This window comes from Xiphias gladius, chromosome 18, assembly GCF_016859285.1.
Source record: "Xiphias gladius isolate SHS-SW01 ecotype Sanya breed wild chromosome 18, ASM1685928v1, whole genome shotgun sequence".
Taxonomy (NCBI): Eukaryota; Metazoa; Chordata; class Actinopteri; order Istiophoriformes; family Xiphiidae; genus Xiphias; species Xiphias gladius.
In genome coordinates this window covers 28417969-28438602 of record NC_053417.1, presented here as the reverse complement: position 1 = coordinate 28438602, position 20634 = coordinate 28417969, and the positions used below count along the sequence as shown (strand labels likewise).

At 44.9% G+C, this 20634-nt stretch overlaps 1 protein-coding gene across 1 annotated transcript in view; it reads right to left on the bottom strand.

Annotated features, from left to right (window-relative positions):
- The window catches only part of LOC120803864 (IQ motif and SEC7 domain-containing protein 2-like), a 147041-nt gene extending 135688 nt beyond the window's left edge, over positions 1–11353 (bottom strand). Inside the window, exon 1 of the mRNA XM_040152844.1 lies at positions 10203–11353. Within this exon, the coding sequence (XP_040008778.1) occupies positions 10203–10933 (731 nt within the window). The 5' untranslated portion in view covers positions 10934–11353. The remainder of the gene's footprint in view (positions 1–10202) is intronic.
- Positions 11354–20634: the final 9281 nt, after the last annotated feature.

Sequence of the window (20634 nt, the reverse complement as noted above, 5' to 3'; positions counted from 1 at the left end):
GCTTCCCAGCATGCAGTGCGACTGTCCTCTCGGGTTTTGCAGCAACGTGGATGGATTACCGGCGATGTCATCAGACCGAGACACACAGCAGCAGACATTTTCTGCCAACGACACAGGCGAACCTAAACTGCCGGCCTCAACACACACACACACACACACACACACACACACACACACACACACACACACACACACACACACACACCGCATGGCCCGTTCTCCAGTGGGTTGTGACACTATCCCTGGTTTGAAGAGGCGTTGATTTGAGGCCGTCCTCCCTACGTTGACCGAAAAAGACCTGGAGCAGACGTATGACTTCTGGCTCGTTCTTTTAGGGGCAAAGGCGACTGACGTAGCCTGACATTGTTACTGACCCCTGAACGTGACTGGGAGAAGGTCAGGGTGCGTGTGACTTTGACATAGGAGATGCTGTTTCATTTTTTTAAATTTGAAATTCAAATTTGTGTTCAAACGTGGGAAAAAATTTAATTTTTGAACACGTGGTCGTCGAAGTCAAGTCCGTGCTCGTCACCGAGAGTGACTGTTGTGAGGCAGCTCTCAGGCTTAATGGCAACGTTAAGAGTGTCCAGCCAACATTAACACCTGACATGCAAGTCGCCTGCGTTCAGACTGAACTCGACGGCGCAGTGGAAACACGCGGAGCGAGCAGACGCGGGTTGCCTCTGTGTGGAGTGGACTAAGGCAAACACACGTAAATGATTCGGAATCACTTCAAATCGAGTCTGACGCTTTCTCTTCCGCCAACAGAAAGTAAAAGTGAGAAACTAGAGATCCCGGTCAGTCCTGAGGATACACTGACTCTGATCTGTTACACAAGCAAACACAGTAAGTTTATGAACGTCTACTACATAAACACGGCAAAGAACAGCTTTACCCTCCGTCTGAACACACGTTTAACAGCGGACCACACTTGCGTGATTCTGTTTTAAATCTTCAGTCTCTCTTCCTTTAGCTCACCTTCTTCTTCCTTTTGAAAATGTCTTCCTCTGCCAGTACACAGCCTCATTAACACACCGTATTCCTACAGCACTAGTTATAGTGTGGTGGGGGTCTCAGAGGGTGGAGGTGGGGGAGTGTGGACTGCCCGGGAGCCCAGAAGGTTCCAGCAGGATGTGTCTGGTAAACTCAAACATCTCCTCTACGTTTGGTCCAGCGTTAAAGGCCGGCGTCTTCACTTCGAGTCTGCCGCTCAGTGTAGAGCTGGACAGATGCGCTGTGAAATAAACCGCACATCTTTACATCAGCTGGCTGCCAGAGTATTCTCGGTGCCATCTGTGTGCTGCGAGGTCCGCTGCCAAATCTCAGCTTTTACAACAGGGCTTCGCTCGCTGATTAAAAAATGCTTTTATGTAACTAAACCTTTACAAATGAACACGTATTAAAATGCCTTGCACTCAGGTGAGTACAGACAGGCTGGAGGGGAACAGAATACATTACTAACCTGATTTTTATGTGACATTTTCCTCAGTTCACATCGGGCAGAAGTTGAAATTTGAACATTTTAAACCTCACATTGTGCTTCAAAGCCAGGTCTCAGTAGAGTTTGAAAGTTTTTGATATAAACAAATGTCAAGCTTTTGTACCGACACCAAAACTTTTAACAACAAATAAAAGAAGCCAAAGTCCTCAAATGTTTAAATACTGTCTGAACACAAGCAGCGAACTTGGGACTTGAAACCCAAACTGTGAGAAAAAGGGACAGAGGAGTAGCACGCACTGAAAACCGCTCTCTGGTTCTGGATAGTTTTTGATTCTCTCTGCACCGGACACATTTGTCTGAAATTAAAAACACAAAACTAAAAAAGCAAAACGCAGTGTACGAGCCACTGTGCGAAATCTGTGTGTGAGCGAGTGGAAGGACAAGCTGCAGAGGAGACGAGTGTGTGTGCTGTTATGAAACCGCCGGCACTTTCTCCTTCCTCCACCACCTCCTCCTCCTCCTCCTCCTCAGCCTACCGAGCTGTTGCCATGACAGCACGGCATTTGCCCCCCCCCCCGCAACACCAGCAGCCGGCTCCGTGTCTCATTTCCATGTTGCCAAATATAACTGACATACGGACTGACAGAGGGAGGGAGAGAGACATGACACTATGCTTGATTTACAAACTGACTGCGTGTGTGTGTTCGTGCGTGCACGCATGTGTGTGTGTGAGCCTCGACACCCAGGTCAGATGTACAATGATTAAATCACCAATCAACAAGACGATATCATCTAACTCCCGTCTCTCTCTCTCTGTCTCTCACAACCACACACGGACACACACACACACACACACACACACACACACACACACAATCTCTCTAATTAGATTGCGCGAGTCGCAGGGTGACTACGGTGAGCCGGAGGGGACAAGTGTTATTAAAAGTTTTGGAGTTTTTGTGACTTGCTGCATTCAAACTGGACTGGAAGTGATTTAAGAAATGATGTAAAGCAATTAAAAGTTATTTTTAATTATAAAAAAGATCGTATTAGGGATTTGGGGAGATTTTAAACGATTGGCTCTGACTGACAGCTGAGAAAATGTTCACTACGACGTTTAACGACAAGTGACGAGAGCAACTGGAGAAAGCCAGACAGAGAAATAAAATGCTTCTGGGAAAACACTCGATCAGGTTTGTACAAGCGTCCGTTTTTAAAACTCAGCCAGTGACATCAGGTGTGATTTGATTTATTCCTGTGATGTCAGTCATTCCTCAGACCGTCTGTCTTTTTCTCCAGACGGTCAATGTCTCACTTAGTGAGGAAAAAAAAAAAAAAACCCTTTCGAATGAACCTTGAAATAAAATAAAATCACAGGCCTTTTTAAAGACCAAGGGTCTCCAGCTGCTTGTGGCTCTGAATATGCTAACGTGCTGGCGTTTAGCAGGTATAATGTTTACCACCTTTACCATCTTAGTTTAGTGTGGTAGCATACAAGCATTTGCTAAGTCGCACAAAACTGAAAATGCATCAGTATTAAAGCAGGAATCGTATTTTCATATTATTTTGGTAGGTGAGCAAAACACTGCAGTGAAATATGAATGCCCTAAGTTCTCATGTAAAAGTTCTTATTCAAACAATGGCCGAGTCTCATATTACAGGGTGCAATCAGCACAAATAAATGAATACAAGATGGTGGTTAAAAAAGGCTGAGCAAAAAAAAAAAATCAGACAGTGGGAATTACCTGTAGCCTACGTCGACACGGTAAATTTAGCATAATGTACATTTCCACAGCACTGCTTCATCAGTACAACTGACCTATGGGAAACACAGACTGAATGGCCTGGTGTGGAAAAGAAAAACGCTGAGCATCCACCTGCCACCACCTTTCAGGGTGCAGCCATAGAGTCCGTTCTGGATCAGATCTGTAACCGACGACTCCCTTTCTTTCACACCTCACTTTGCTGAGTTGGTAAAAAAAAACAACCAAAAATTAAGGCCTGGCTGATTTTAGAAAGAAGTCTTGCTTCTCTTCGGAGGCAAAGGACAAAATTAGTCTCTGCACATTTCTTTCTGTTCATGATTATGGAGACGTCAAATTCAAACGTGCCTCAGCTCTCTGTCGTCGCACTCTAGTACTGAGGCTCATTACAAATTAGTTGGTTGATATTTTTAATTGACTGTGATATTTTTACAAATTTCTTTTATGATTTCATTTGATTGTATTTATGTTTCTAAAAAGAAAAAGAGAATCTGCCACATATCCTCTGCAGCTGTCTGGACCAGGACAGACCTGTAGAAGAGATTGTGAATCCCACTGAGGCTCTTCTGCCGGAGACTGAAACACATTTCTCTCTCTTCATTCGTGGCATTGCCCGCCCTTGTTTTCATTTTGTCCGGTTCTCGGGAGACCAGATTAAATCCGAGATGGACGTCGGCAGCCCCGCTGCCAGAGAACTTCATGGAGGTGTTCTTCGCGTGTTTTATGGTGAGTCGCGCCGCTGGTAATCTGCGGCCGGTCCGATGCAGACCTCAGAGACGGGAGCCGTGGATTAAAACCGATCAATTAGCTATTGACAAACAAGCAGATACATGGCCCTGATAGGTTCTAACATGTTGATCCCCACGCATTCAATCTTCAAACTGGGGGTGAGATTCATCTGCACTGAGGGAGGTGGGGGAGGAGGTGAAGGTAGAGAGGGGCACGTGACACATCATGATAGTAACATTGTTAGCAGCGAACTGATTCATTTATGTCAGCGGTGCTTTTCCACTCACACGGCTGGAAGTGACAGTCGTAGCTGCCGGCTTCACTGTGGGGGAGTCCCCCGTAAAGCCGCCTCTGGTGGCGCTGAAGTGGTTGGAGAACATTCGACCTGCAATAAGCGAGTTTTTCTTGGCCCGCTAGGGAGGGGGGGGGCAAAAAGGAGTTGTCAACATTGACGTACAGTATCATGTCAATGTGACCAGACACACGGTGTGTGTGTATGTTTGCTCCTTGACAATCAATCCGAGCAGCACGACGCCACGATGGCGAGAAAGAAAACCCTCTGAAGGCTGAAGCTAGTTTGACAATCACCAGCCCGAGCGCGCCGCCTTTTCGTTTCACTACCTTCAGTCTGACGTCATGTTCGTGCTTCCTTGTTGGGAGAGGGGGATTCTTTTGCCCAGTTTTGCTCAAACAAATGAGTATAGAGTGACACATCCGCCTCCAGGATGCCACAGCGGTAGTGACTGCTGAGAGCAGTAGAGTTACCTTTTTCCCAGCGTTTGGAGAAATTTGTTGATTTAAGAGTTGTTATCTCTGTAAGTCGACTTACAACAGTAGCTGGGTAGCTAGCTGTGTAGGAGGATGGTCTCTCTGCCTTCAAAGTCCAAAACAGCCCAAACTCAGTTTACACTCACTCCCATCATCTAAGGTTATTAAAAAAAGTGACCTAAGGAGGAAGTAAATCTACTTTTATACAATCGCGTTTACTGCTACTTCATTTAGGAGTCATATTTTGCACCACTTCTCCATCCAACATATTAAAAGTATATTAACAGCTTGCTGCCTTTTGCACCGGGGTTTGTGGAGCAGAGAAAACAAACTTCCTCACGGGGCTTGTTACAAAGCGACACTGTAAAAACCAGCATGCAGTGTACACGAAAGAGACGGAGATTTTTTCTGAATCTCTATCTGGCAGTGAATCTCTGAGGGACACGGCGTTGGACAACGACATTACAGTACCTGTCCCACCAACAGAAACTGCATAACGAAACTCAAACGTCCATCCATTAGCTATACTGGCCAAGGGGCACCCTGACACAACCACTCACACTCACACTACACACCTAAACTGCAAGTCTTTGGACGGTGGGAGGGAACCAGGGCACCCTGAGGAAACCCACGCCGGCACGGGGAGGACACGCAAACTCCACACGGAAGGCCACCTCAAACCAAATCTACGGGTCAAATCCCTGCCATGGAGGGCTCAAAAAATACCCTGCAGAACTGCAGAGATAAAAACCAAACCTGCAGTTTCATAGTTACATGCCGGCGTGTGCTGAGCAGAATTTATTAAAAGGAGAAACTGCAACACATCTGAGGGTTTGCTAAGAAGATACATATACAGTAGCGTGTCCCGTTTGTGAACTGACCTCGTTACAAAGACCTGCGTGCTCGTCTCTATCCGGCCTCCTGCCTGATCTGAACTGTTTAACTGGTGCAGTTTGTCGGTGAGAACGTGTTTAGCTCAGGACCATCAGGCAACAGTCAGCGCTGATGCGGAGCCTCCAGTCCACCTCTAATAAACTACTGAATCAAGACTTTTAGCTATAACACACACACACACACACACACACACACACACACACACACACACACACACACACACACACACACACACACACACACACAATGCAAACTTGATGTTTTTAACACACTGAGGACGCTGGCTGAGCATCTACGCTCGGCACGACTCTGTTTCCAGGACACTGGGCTGATGGGGTTAAACCAAACACACACACCCACACTTGGCACACACACACTGCCGACCGGGCTCATTTACTCTTCTCTTATCCTCATCAGCACACAGAGGACGAGATCTCAGCAGCTGTTTAAAAAAAACAAGGTCAGAGGGAGGAGGGGGTAGAGAGAGACAGGGAAAGAGAGAGAGCCAGAGAGAGAGAGAGGGAGGGGCAGGTGCTATCTGGAGTCCTAAAGTAAAATCCTGTCAGAACCGTGTCCACTCTGGTGTTGCTCTGACCAGGAAAAGACACACAGTGTTCGCAGTTTCAAAAAATCTTTATTTCTCACTGTGTGAAACTCATTGGAATCATTTTTACGTAAGGTTTTTTTACCGTGTTGCTGAAGTTTTAACCTTTTAACACCAACCTTTTCCTCTGCAAAGGACAGATAAGCAGAACGTTTAGAGTAGCATCGCTCCAGGAGACTCGACCTGCAACGCCACAGTCACGGGAACCTGGCACTGTTGTGAGCAAGTGTCTCCACTGGCTCCGATTAGGTTCTTACATTAGCCAAAAAAAAGTAGCCGCGCTAACTAGGCCGTCTCTGTCGGTCACGTGACCCTCAGACTGCACATCATAGCGGCCCCATGAAGGGCAGTCGGTCAGTCCTTTAGCTCCGCCCACCTAGTCTGCATACCGTGATCTGATCTCGATGTGACCACAACAGAGATGATGAGAACACTTAGTAAGACCAGGTGTAGAGGCAAAGGCCTGCCTCCACACAGATACTGACCTCAGGCGAATACCAGGTCAAAATGGGGTCAGAAAGAGAGAGAGAGAGAGAAATAGGGGATTTGGAGACGAGGACAGAGAGGTGAATGAGCGAGGCGTCCTCCTTTAATGTCTGTCTTTCTCTCCTCTTCATCCATCTGAATCCTACAGATCTGACTCCTCCGCACCCACACTGCAGAGAAACATCTCCCTCTCTCTCTCTCTCTGTTCATTGCCGAAACCGTTATTCATCGGCCTTCCCCCGTTGGATGAATGGTATGTCACAGCACCGACGTCCAACGACGGTCATGGCATCGTCACAGTCTCTTGCGATAATACTACCTGTTTCTCTCATGTGCGGAAAGGAAACCATCGGTACCGGCAGAATATTTGCGTTTACTGCTGCTGACTGTCAGAAAACCAAAAAGTCAGTAACTGTAGGAATCACGTTTTTTCCAGATGTGACCACTGCCTGTCTGCTACAGCCTGAAACTGTGGTCAGAGCAAAACTGCTCGATCTTAACTGAGCTGTTGGTAAAAGCAAATATGTCGCTCGTATTTTTAGCACAGTGTGTCCACTGGTTCAGAAAGCCCCACCCCCTCGCATGAGGCTGAGCACGAGGCCACAGGATGGTTAGTTCACTGTTCTCTTGTCCTTACTCCCAAATCTTTTATGGCAGCTTTCAAGGATCATAACAGCGTTTTACAGTTTATATTCCGTTTACTATGCCTCAGTTGAAGAGTCTACTTCAGGCTGCGCTGTGTGGAGTCGACACTTATTGTGCTGTGTTCGTGTGCTGCCCGTCACAAAGCCTTCGCCCGTTGTTGTATCCGCGGTTTCGCCGAATAACGTAAAATCTTAGTTTAACCGTGCAGTTACTCATTTTTCAGCTAACTGGCTACTAGCTACCCACCAAGACTAGTTGGTCAAACGCAGCCTGACGTCCAAAACCACTAACCCTCTCCACTCTCCGTTTGCTGTGGGGAAACTATCAAATGCTAAATTTCACTGCTAATACCTACAGGTTCATTTCAAAATGATAGAATGAGAAATCAATAAAGATATAAATCAAGTGGAAGTCAAACATAAATATATGTAACTGATGTGTGATCTAGATTTCTTAAGCCCTTGTAGCATGTTAGGAAATTCACTGTGCTTTTCATTGCTATATGGCTTCCATAAATCAAAACTGATGCTAAACTATTTATGAAAATATCCATGTGACCTAGTTTTGAGACTCAGCACTCACAGTTTATAACACTGAAGTTGCTGCATGCAAGTCCGTGTGCCGCTTTCTCATGTCCTGCACTATTTACTGCTTCCTCGTGTGTGCGTCTCGTTTTTCACCGCTTCGCCCTGATGTGCTGCAAGGTGCTGCAAGATAAATCGGTGCGAGGGTGTTTTTGCATTTTGCTGCATCATGCCCCGTACGAAATCACTCAGAAACCAGTGTAGGCAGCACTGCAACATGCTGTCATGCCTCCACGCCATAATCTGCCCCAGTGCAGCGTGGGATTCACTGGCTCGCGCTCGGTCACTTGAAGAGGCAGCAAGCAGCCGACTGTACTGTGTGATTTCATAACCAATCAGCCTTATCTCCACCGCTGTAAGACTCCACCATTGTTCTCCGCCTGTTACATCATTTGCAAACTTCAGGTCAGCTTTTTCTCACGATATCAGCTGTACCTGAACGTCCCGCGACTCAGAGATTAGAGGATTTTCTTCTTGAACTCTGATGCTTCACACCCAAATCTGAAAGTCTGGGTCACACTTTATGTACCTCTGTGCACACATCTTTTTTTTTTTTTACTTTCTGGCTGCACATGAGAGCTCCTAAGACAAAGCAATAGTACTATTAAATCTGTCCCCATGAGTCATCACTGCGTTTCCCCAGCCCTCACTTCCGCAGGTCTACCGGGAGCTTCTCTTCTTCTGCTCACGGTCTGGAAAAGAGGCGACGCTCTATGTTCCCAACAGCGGTGTGAGCTTTGCAAAGGTTGCAGCACCCCGAGCATCAATCGAGGTTAAAACCATTATAACTGTTAGCGAGACTGTGTCTCGTCAAACAGGTTCTCCACAGTTGCATGGCAACAGCGATCGCCATGACCGGTGCTTCCCACAGATCAGTGTTACCACTTACAAAGGAACTGCCTGGTAGCTGCATGGGACAACTGCAACCTGGCATCCTGTTGCCTATGGCACCTCGCAGCCCTTTGTACAAAGACGAATGCCAAAGGCGGCAGCGAAGCTCCGTTCTTCTCAAAACTTCCTGATAGGATGCTCCTGAGATATTGTTGCCAGGCAACAAACCCAATTCCAGCCAGTGAACAGACTGAAATTTATTCAGAGCAAGAAAATTACAATAAAATAAGAGCAAAAAAACAAAACAAAAGAGGAAGCTACTGAGCTACCTGGTAAGTGGTTACCATGGTGATTGGTACAGCAAACAACTTCACTTTTACATAAAGCATGTTTTCTTCATAGTCTCATAGAGAACAACCAATCCTACTGTTTAGCAGAAATATGTATTACGTAACACTGTTCAGTCTTTGCTCCACCAATTATCGGTGCTAGAGATGTTGTAGTCGTTTAGTTCGTCTGTCTCTGGAGTCTCACACACTCCTGCTCTCCTGCAATATGTAAATTACCACTACAACTTTCCACTCTGTAGCCATATTAGCTGATAAAAGAATGAATATTTATAAACCCTGTATCATTACAGAAAGAATGCACAGTAGGCATCAGGCGAGGAAGAAACGCCTCGATGTGAAACTTCGACAACGTCACCTCTCCTGTTTGTTTGAGTCCAAAACGCTTTACAATAAACCACGTTCAACAAAACAGCTTTGCCTTAAAAACCGGTAGCTTTCATTTTTGAGCCAGTGGAAGAATCAAGCAAAAAGATGTTTCCTGGTCAAATTTAACACATGGGCACATATTTCTAGGCTTACAAAAAACCTGCATGAAAGAAGTTGCAGAGTTAGTGGCAATCAAAGTCAAAGATTAACACAAGTTTTGGCAAAGCAGACAGTGGGATGACAGGCTGGCAGCCAAATCTGAGTTTGGAAGTTTAGTGAAAGGAAGCCATATTAACACTAATGTTCTACAGCAGTTCAATAATAGCTGCAATCAAGATTTAGAGGTATATGCTACATATAAGAGAAGACAAAACTGAATCTCTATAGAGGCATTTGAATGTTCCAACAGAGCAATTTCATTGCTTTGAAACAGAGTGCATCTGAGGGATATGAATAGCTCTTTGATAACTCCTCAGTATGATGGAGTTGTATTCAATATGGCATCCTCTCTCGTTTTTCTCATAAAATAAAATAAATCTAACTTTAACGCAAGGTTTTCAAGCCAATTTCACTATTTTACCAGAGATTCTGAAGTAGAAACTCAAAATTCTAGTTGTTTCCAGCGAAGGTTGCTGGCGAGCATTTAGAATGTCGGCTTTGTTCATGTCAACCCACTTCTGAGATCCTCTCATGCTACCTTTGGCTTTGGTTTTAGTAATTATGCCTTAAACTCTAACTTACGATTTTTGATGGTGAAGGGTGTGGGCGTGGTGGTTGTTGGTGGCGTTGGCTCTGTGCAGGCGCTCAAGCCTCTCCCTCTCTTTCTCCACGAAGTTGGTGTTGGTGCCGGTGCTGGTGGAGGCTGCACGGGTCAACCGGCTGTGGGCCCGCATCTGCTCCCTGGGTGGGATTGGAGGAGGGGGAGGTGGAGCCGGGGCTGGGGAGGAGATCGAGGCTGGGATTTGGGTCGGGATCGAGATGGAGGTTGGGGCTGAAGCTGGAGCAGGAACCGAGATAGCAGTCGTACCGGTGCTGTTGGTGCTGTTGTAGGAGTGGTGGGCGGAGGAGTGGTAGTGCTGCTGATGATGCTGATGGTGGTGGCTGTGGTGGAGCGGGATGGAGGAAAGAGGCTGGGGAGGAGTTTGGTGTTGGCTGTTGTGGTGGTGGTGGTGGTTCTTGGTAGAAATGGATGTCGATGTGGTCTGAGTCGGCGGGGGCGGCGGAGGAGGAGGAGGTAGAGGAGGCTCAGGAGGAGCAGGTGCAGGAGGAGCGACAGGTTGTCGGTCCAAACGCAGGTCCTTATTTTCCTGGCTGAGCCGGTCCAGTTGGACCTCCAGCTCCTCGATTCGGCGCCGCTGGGTTTCTAGAAGCTTCTGCTGGCTCTCGATGATGTTGTTGAGTTCAAGAAGGTATTCCACAGCCCGGTTAGGGCTTTCTGGGCTGCCCTGGCCTGGGCCTTGATTAGCATCCATGATTAGCTGGACTGAGAGTTAGCACACAGGTTAATGCAAACTTTGGGCTAAATAACAGCTGAGGAAATGGCTAGAGACCAAGGTCAATTAATGCTTTATTTTAAACTTAAGAGCCTAAATGCTGTTGGATGTCACAGCTGGTTAGATGCAGCTAGCACTAAGGCTAAACGCTAAACTTCTGCACTAGACGAAATGCTGCCTGAGTCACAGCTACAGCTGGTGCAGAGCCAAAGGCAAACTCGCTGAGTGTTAGATACCAGAGACGCTAGTAGAGTGGTGACACAGGCAAATTAGCCAACGGGATAAAAAAGAACCACTAGCACAACTGACTAAAAACTGAGAGGAAGCCTCAACACAACAGAGAAGACCTTGCACCTAATTACTACTATCTAAAACTACTAACTAGACCCAGAGCAGAGCTGCCTTACTATGTACTCCAGTCTACTCTACAACCTAAAACCTAATGTCTAAATAACTAAAAAACTACAGCCTATGGCCCTAAGCCCTACACCCTAAAAACTAAACTACCCTTCAACCCCCCCCCCCACCAGAGGTAAGTGGGGGGGAGAGGACTTTTTCTTCGTAGAGTACTGATCTGAAGATCAGGATGGACCTCGTCCTTGTGGGCTCCAATCGGAGAGGTTTATCGCGTCGTTGACCATTCCCTGGTTCAGTCAGGTGTTCCTGCTGGGGTTCACACCCATGACGGTTATAAACAAATTTCTAGGGGATAGAAATTGTCTTCTACTCCCCCGACAGTCAGAATAGTCTGTTTGTCTTTGTGTTTGTCAGTGAGTCTGTGGTATCCACTCTCTGCACTCCATGCAGAAGATCAGAACTTTGGTTTCCAAGAAGCCAGTGTGCAAACCATAGCTGATAGAGACTTTATTTGTCTCTCTGTATCAGAGATATAGCACATTATTATTGTTGAGCGACTACAAACTGTCCAGCATGTGTGGTTCAAGTGATATTTTTTCTCCCAGCAACAAATGCAAGTGTTTTTCCAAGTGCTGCAGCAGGAATGCAGTCTGCACCACCATGTATGAACTCCAAAACACGTTGACTAATCGCCCGCTTCCCTACAGTGCCTCATTTAAAATCCCAGGTTCAGTAACCCTGTGGTAGTCCTGCAAATCAAACAGTCTGGAAATTTTTCTGAGTAGGGAAAGAAATAAAATGAGCTCAGCTCAGACCCTCTCCATCATCAAAACAGTCTGGAACCAAACGTCGAGATATCAACACAACGCAAAGCTCCACAAACTGAAAATGTAACGTCCGTCGAAGATCATCTTCTTACAAACATGGAAGACGAGAGGTTGACCTCTTCCTGGTCCATGGGTTCACCTGCAGGACTCAGCCGGTCTTCCCGCAGTCGGTCTCTCAGGGGAAGTGATAAGCCAAGGTTAAATCTCATGTCAGATGCTTGTCTTCTCCGTGGATACCGTGAGGCCTTTGGGATTCACCGTCATTATCGTCCCGTTGGATGGCACTTCCAGATCCATCTTCGTGTCATCCATCCATTACATGAAAAAGAAGAGACAGGAAGGGGAGATGAGAAGACAGTAGTTTGTAAAGGAGGACAGGCAGAGTCAACGGGAAATATCGATTTGCAATAGTTTCACGATGTTGTTTGTGGGAGAAACACCTCTTTCTTTGCCTGCTTTCGTTTGCCTTTGCCCCTCTCTTTTAGTTCATTTACTTCCATTTCACTTTCTTTTTAATTTGATTTTCTCACCTGTTTCTCTCTTCTCTTTCATGTTTACCTCCTGTGTCTTTTAATTTTTGCCTCTTTATCTTCATCCTCTCTGCTCTCTTCCTGATCTTACTTTTCTCTCTTGCCCTCCTTCCATGCTCTGTTGTCTTCCTCCATGTACTTTTCTCTTTTCATGTTGCTGTTACTTTCTCATCTCCATCCCTCTCATTTCTCTCTCTCTTTCACTGTGGTTGCTAGGAGTGTGGGGTCTCTCAGCCCGTAAATACCAATGACATGCTCTGTCTAAGCCAGAAACAAGAAAAATCATCACACACCATCAGCCTCTCCTCCCACACTCTATCACTATCCCTCGTCTGTCTTCGTCCACCTCTTTCTATCTATCCTACTTTCTTTCTTTCCATTTGCTCTCTTTTTGTCACATAGCTTTACTTCTTCTGCCTATCTCTACCAATTCAAACCTGTGCAGTATCGTGGGCATTACTAATTCAACTGCAACATCTAAAGCCGATAACTATTGTAAACGGCAAAGTCAGCGAATCCTCGACAGCTCACGTGGCACCGTAGCCCGGGTCCAGTACTCTGAATCACTGCTCAAATGTCACATTTGTTTAGTAATTCAAATAGGTCCGGTGGTCCGTGTCAGCCAGTTGGAGACCAATCAAAGCTTAGTGGGTCAAATTACAAATGTGGACATTATCTTCCTACAGAAATTCATGAAAAATAGCAACAGAAAAATCAAAGCAAGTATGGATGAGATGGACGCAGCTGTACAGGTGGTTTCAAGTCCCAACTCTGTCTCGTAGAAATTATCTTTCAATACGCCTAAACTGCAACAGCAAATATGTTTTTTAGGAACCATAATCTCTGGCTGGTTAATGTTCAGAGGCAATGTTTGTTCTGAACGAATGAAGCGCTACACGTATCAGCGGCAGTGGAGTCAGAAAGAGGTGGTTGGGCTGGATCGTGGGCGCACAAAGTGCACAACTGTCACACCAGAGACCAGGTTCGCATCCAGAGTCCCGTCTGATGCCACACAACATTAAACATTACGGGGACCGTATCACGAAAAGGTCCTGTATAAAGTCCCAAGTTAAGTCCTTTCAAGGCTAAAATTGGATTTTTCTGAATTTCTAAATTCACCACTCCCTTGATCTCTCCCTCGAATAGCAATTGTCAGCTCACAACTTAGCAGCTGTCAGTAGGCACAACAGATCTGCCAAGCTTGGATATCTACACATGTTGAAGCGGTGTGTAGTAAGAACAACATTCGGTGTCTAAAGAGTTTGCAAAAACACCAGTGTAAAGAATGGATTAAACAGTGCTTTAACGCGCTTAAACATAAGCTGCAAACAGTCGCATCCCTGGCTAACTAGCTTACTACACACATTAGATACCTAGCTTTACCTCCAAGGTCGAGACTTACCCTATAATTTGGTGACTATATAATTTTGTGGAGTTACAGGTTAAATTCAAATCCCTGCTCAGGACCGGAACATTCGCTGTGCAGGAGATCCAGGACGTTTGGTCCTGTAAGTAAACACTGAAAGAAACGATTTTAAAAGTACAGACTGTCCATCCAAGCTGGACTCACCGTGATATTTTTTTTACCGCACACTAAGAGGAAGACGTTTAGTGACATCACCTAAAAGGATTTCTGGGTTATGAAGTCCCTCACACTGTCAAAAATAATATAGTTATAGTGTAATTATTGCCTCTTCCCACTTAGTCACTAATGTGCACTGCTTTAGAAAAAGCCTCAACTGTAGATACTGCACTATCAGTCAATGCGCACGCACGCGCACACACACACACACACACACACACACACACACACACACACACACACACACACTCACACTCACACTCACACTCACACTCACACTCACACTCACACTCACGCACACACAGTCACACACACACAGGAAATGGCTAGCTCTTTGGTTTCTATTGCAAAGTGGCCAAACAGTTTTAGCTTTTATATCTCTTCCCATTAAGCACATTCAATTATTCATGACTCACTAACTGACCACCATCCCTCTCTGCCTCTCTCTCTCTCTCTCTCTCTCCCTTTGTCTGTCAGGGTCTCTCTCTCTCTCTCATGTGCAGGCTCTCTGCAGATCATTGGTTTGTGCCTGAATTGTCTGTTCCAAACATAACTCTATATGAAGCCAGGCAGAAAGCATTTGGTTAAAGTTTTTCTGCGCGCGGACACTTCACCGGCCAGGAATCAGTCATCAGATCCCGTCCGAAGCAAATGGGTGACGTTAACAGTCTATAACGTATGTTACAGAAAGACACAGGTAAAGCTGATTAAAAATATATATATTTTTTTTTAATTTGTGTCATGAGAAACTTATTTTCTGGTCTCAACATACTACATTTTCCTGAAATCATTTTAATACTATCATAACAAATGATGGAACAAATTATTTGAATCCATAGTTTTGAATTCTAATTTGCGCAAAAGAGTAACTTGACACGAACTCTGTTTTCTCTAGCTCACTGCTCAAACAAGTCAGGCTCTGAACCAGTGACAGTGGAGAATCAGGGGGAATGAAGAAACTGTTACTGGTTTTAAACAGCCCTTCAGGTCCCACGGATGAAACTCCACCCATTAAAAGGTTTTTAAATTTAGTGGAGGGAGAGATGTCACCGGCAGTTTGCCTCAAAATTTGCCTTAAAATTTGTATGTATTTTTGGATTCACTCCCCGAGGACATCGTTATCTCCATAACTTAAATATCCATTGCGAATACTAAACCTCCATAAACTCACTTACAAGTGATAGAAAAACAAACGCTCCTCACGACAAACAAACAGAACAGTCATTTCATAAAAGTCCTACTTGTGGTCAGAAACTCCACAGGACACCTTTAATTGTTTGGTCGATAAAATGTCTGAAAACGGTGAAAAAATGCCCGTCATAATTTCCCAAAAGCCAGACTGAAATATTAATTTCCTAATTTTGTCTGACCGCCGGTCCAGGAGTCAAAGATAATAAATTTACTATCACACCACTGGAAAATCCGCACCTTTGATAAGCTGAAACCAACCAATTTTCTGGGCCTTTAAAAAGTTACTTAAAAAGATACCTCAATTATCAAATGGCTGCCTGTTAAATTTCAGTGCTTGGTCAAAACTTTGACAAAGACAAAAACAAAATCTCAACATATATGGTCCCCTTACTGACTTTTTCCGGAGCTTTCAGACACATCTCGTGGTCTTATTCAACCGATGGGATCCGTCTTTACCAGGGGATGGACGACTGAGCCATCTCCATGACAACTGAGAAAACTCCACGACTGAACAAACTACGTCTACTAAAGAAAAATGTGAAATGTTGTTGAAAGCTCTGAACAAGTTAATTAGTGGACATGAAATCAAAGTTATTATAATCTGTATTGTTATAATAAAAATGTATCAAATGACAGCGTGACAATGTGGAAAGGGATCACTCGTAGCGATGAACCTACAGAGAATCATTCATGATTTTAACAAAGTTAGACGATTATTTTCAGAGCACAGAAACAACTACAGCTCCCATTAAAAAAAGACTACAAGCGTGGCATTGCAGGTACTTGCATCACTGTGACTTGGTTTCGTCCACATCCATAAAATCACCAACGCTTTCTTCTAAAGACATTTTTACAGCGTTCTAGTTATAATCTCTGCTGTCTAACAACTTCTAATATGTTCAGTTGTCTCCGTCCTGTTGTTATTACAGACAGGTCTGAACTAACCATGACCCCTCGACACGCTCGTGGACTCTCCTCCTCTGTCGAGCCGTGACGTTTAGCCTACGAACGGGGGAAGGGCTTATGGGAAATGGTTTTCGTTAAAGGCCACTAAAAGACAAACTGAATAAACAATGCTATCGGATAGTTTTTCAAAAAGAACTACTGTAATTATCTAAATAAATATACAGCGAGCAACACGACTTTTGCAAAAAACTGGATCCAAAACTGGATTTTTAGTTATCAGCATAGTTACGCTTTTGACTCTCTACGGCAAGTCCCAGCTCGTTGTTTGTCTGTCCGCACCACAACGTGGATTGTTTTGTTTCACCCTCACCGCTCTCACAGCGCCATTTTCAGCCGCACCAGGCAGCTGTTTTCAGACCCAGTCGGGGACCAGCTGGCGAACACAGTGGAGCATTTAGCAGCCAAAGAGCCAGATGTTTCCCTAAGGAGCTGGTGGAGACCAAAACCAGAGCTAAGAGAGAGGGAGGACCGAAACTTCAGGGTCATCAGCTGGACACAAACACCACCGCTCTGTCACCACTGGATGTGTGTGTTTGCTAACAAGTTCACCCCATCAAATTAAAAGGTGATGATATGTCAGTGTTATGATCACTACTCGTTTTCTCTGCCCCCATGAGGCAAAAACAATCAGTTGTTGCTATTTTAGTTGTTATTTTTTCCTTTTTATTTTTATTTTCTTTGGGTCAAACGACAGTTTTCATCAATAAATAACTTTTATGATAAAAACCAAAACTATTTCAATGAAACCACAAGAAACACGTAGGACATGTTTTTTTCTTCTTTTTGTGCTTTGATCCTCTAATATCTGCTCATTCCATGGGAAGATGCTTTCATAGAAATCCGCCATATACTGTAGAACATATTTAAATTTTCTGAGTTTTAAATTTGAGACTGAGCTCCGTAAGACATCTTCACTCTTTGCACAATACCTACTTTATAAAACCACTGGATCCATCCCTGTGTAGGCACGTTGAACAGTTTTTTTTTGTCTCGTGGTCTTTTATATAATTTTGGTCTAATTTAACTGTAGACTATTCTAATTGGCCAATTTTACAGTCATGTCATCTGCCACACACACACACACACACACACAAACACACACACACACACGCGTGCACACAGAGTAGTTCATACAGCCCACACACATTTCTCACACACACACACACACACACACACACACACATGCATCACAGACATGCATGCATCACACACACAGGCTACACATGCACATACGTATAGGAACAGACCCACTCACATAATAATCCCTATGGCCTAGATAGGCGACAGTAAGACGTACATGACACGCGTGCGACTGCGCACCCGCTCACGCACGCGCACACACAGACACAATGCAGCACCCAGAAAAAATGAAGAGAATAAAAACCAGGCAGAGGCTCACAGGTCTCAGCGGCTCCTGCAGAGGTGATGGAGGGATGAAGATGGAGGAGGAGGAAGAGGGGGGAGGATTATTGATCCCAGCTTACCCCTCTCTCTCCTCCTCCACTGCTGCTGTCACCATCATCTCCCTCCGACAAAAAAAACCAAAAAAAAAAAACCACACACAACTGCTGCTGCTCCGCGGTTTTTCCTCCTCTTCTTCTTGTTGATCAGATTATGATCAATTCACCCCTCCTTCTTTCTCCCTCTCTCTTTCTTCATGTATTCCTCTGCTTGCCTCACTGCTGCTGCTGCTGCTGCTGCAGGCCCAGCTCCTCTCCTCCTCTTCCTCCTCCTTCCTCTTTTTCTTCTTGTTGCCGAGTCAATCTCTTTCTAATTATCATTCCTCTGCGTCTGACAGCCGAGCGATCCGCTGCTGCAGCGCTGCTGATCCCCCCCGTCTCTCTGTATGTGCGTGTGAACGGACGGTGCTTTGGTTATTATCACTGGTGAAATATTAGTTTTTTTCTTCACCGCTCTTCTGCCGTAGAGAGAGGAGGCGGAGGAGGTGGAAGGAGGGAGGAGGTGTCGAGACCAGACCGGCTGCCTGGAAGGACGGATGGACGAAGGGATGGAGGAGGTGGAAACAGAGGAGAGCAGAGGGAAGAGGGAGAGAGGAGAGAGGAAAAGTGTGTGGGTCCGTAGCGGAGAGAAAAAACGCGCACTGTCACGCAGCCGCAAACGCAGAAATCACATCGCCGGCGAGCGCCGGTTTACCGCACAACCAGGAACATCACAAAGATATTACAGAAGATGTCAGAGGCTGCACAGAGGTCTGTAGCTTCTGAAAAATGTATGGATATTACACAGATTCCTCTAGAACTGCCATAAGTCACGAGGCTGTGTTTGAATGTCGCTCCACACTGAGTAATGTTACAAAAACATAAGGACTTGCAGCACTAAAGCAACGGACTATCCAGAAAGGCTTCAATCCAGGAATATTAAACAAATAATGCAGTAGATTAGAACCACTACAGAAAGAGGAAAAACACGTAAAAATACTGTAGTAATATCGTATAATACTACGGAAATTCCAACCTAAGTTACGGTAAGTCTGTGTCAGCCCATAGGAATGAAACCATGCTGTATTACACCAAACTCCGTACACCCCATCCAGGGCTATGATCATGACATTTTACACATGACCAGATGAGCCTGTCAGCGAGGGGGGCCCCCGCTGCGGTACAATTTTTGAGACTGCAACAAATATCATGTTCGTTCCTGACTGATCTGTCAATTGTTTTCTTGACCAACTAGTTGAATGTTTGAGCCAGAAAAATTCTGGAAACGTCTTTCACAATTTCCTTAAACCTGCAACAACTGATTCTTTGGCCACTTGTCTTCAGCAGTAAAAAAAGCTGTGAACGCAACAATGACCTATCATCACCTTTTAATTTGATGCGGTGAACTTGTTAGCAAACAGTCCAACTATTTATACATCCAGTACTGACAGAGCAATTCATTTGGAGTGGTGTTTGTGTCCACCTCATTAACCCAAGTCCAAGTTTGGCTCTGGTTTTGGTCTCCACCAGCTCTTGAGGTTAATATCTGGCTCTACAGCGGCTAAATGCTCCACCGTATCCACCAGCTGGTCTCCGGCTGTGTCTGAAAACAGCTGTTTGCTGCTGAGCAGGTAGTGGACAGTGGCTTTTTCACATCTGTTCCTCTGAAAACATCTGCCTGCAGGGGCAGAAAACGACGATGTGAGAGCGGTGAGAGTGAACCCGAACAGGGAAGTTGTGGGTTCGGACACAAAAACAATGAGCCGAGAATCACTGCAAAGCTCAGTGAAGCCAAGGGGAGTTTTCACATTGTCATTCAATACACTGTTGTTACAAAAATATTGATTATAACCGCTTTCAGCCTAAAGTGATGCCTTCAAATGTCTCATGTTTTTGTTTTACCACCGGCGCAAAATATAAATAATTATAATGATGAATTCTCTGTAATATGTGACAAAGAAAAGCAGGAAAGTCTCACATCTGAGCAGGCGGAACCAGCAAATGTTTGGTATTTTTGCTTGAAAAATGACTGAAAGGATTAAAGCCTTGATCTTATACCAACAGACTATAATATTATTCACATATCATGCAATACGCAAACTTGTGTCTGGGATGCTGTACTGTATAAATACTAATTAAATCACAATATTTCCTTTAACCATGGTGATCATTTCATCATACAAGTCATTTTACAAGCGGAATGCCAAAAACACTCTGTCTCCAGCTTTTCCTTCTCTTATGTGATAACACTCTGAACATCTGTGGGTTGTGGACCGTTGGTGAGAACAAAGATGTCACCCCGGGCTTCGGCGATATGTGATGGGCATTTTCCAGTATTTTCTTACCATTAACCATGACATTAATCCCATAAACACCACCAAAATATCACCGTCAACACACGTCCAAAGAGGGAGACTTACGCCACTAATCCTGAGCACCTGCCTTATCTACATCTATAAATTTTACAGTCGTGTGATATGTTGTATGTCCTGATGGAAGCCCTGCCAATGGGCTCAACTCCAAGAGGCCGTATGCCATCCGTGATCGCGTTTCATTTTCTACCAAACACATCTGTGGTGCATTAATCCCGCCATGTTCGGGAATCACTCCAACACAACTCATCTTTTCGGAGCTGTTTTAATGTTAGAATTTAATGAGCCTTTCGTGAGGTTCGTAGGATATTTTTGTGACTTGTCAACTAAAGCGCCTCCTGAAAAGCACTCTATAAATAAAATGTATTACAACTGCTTTAAGTATTAAGTTAAGTATTAAGTGTTAACAAGTTATC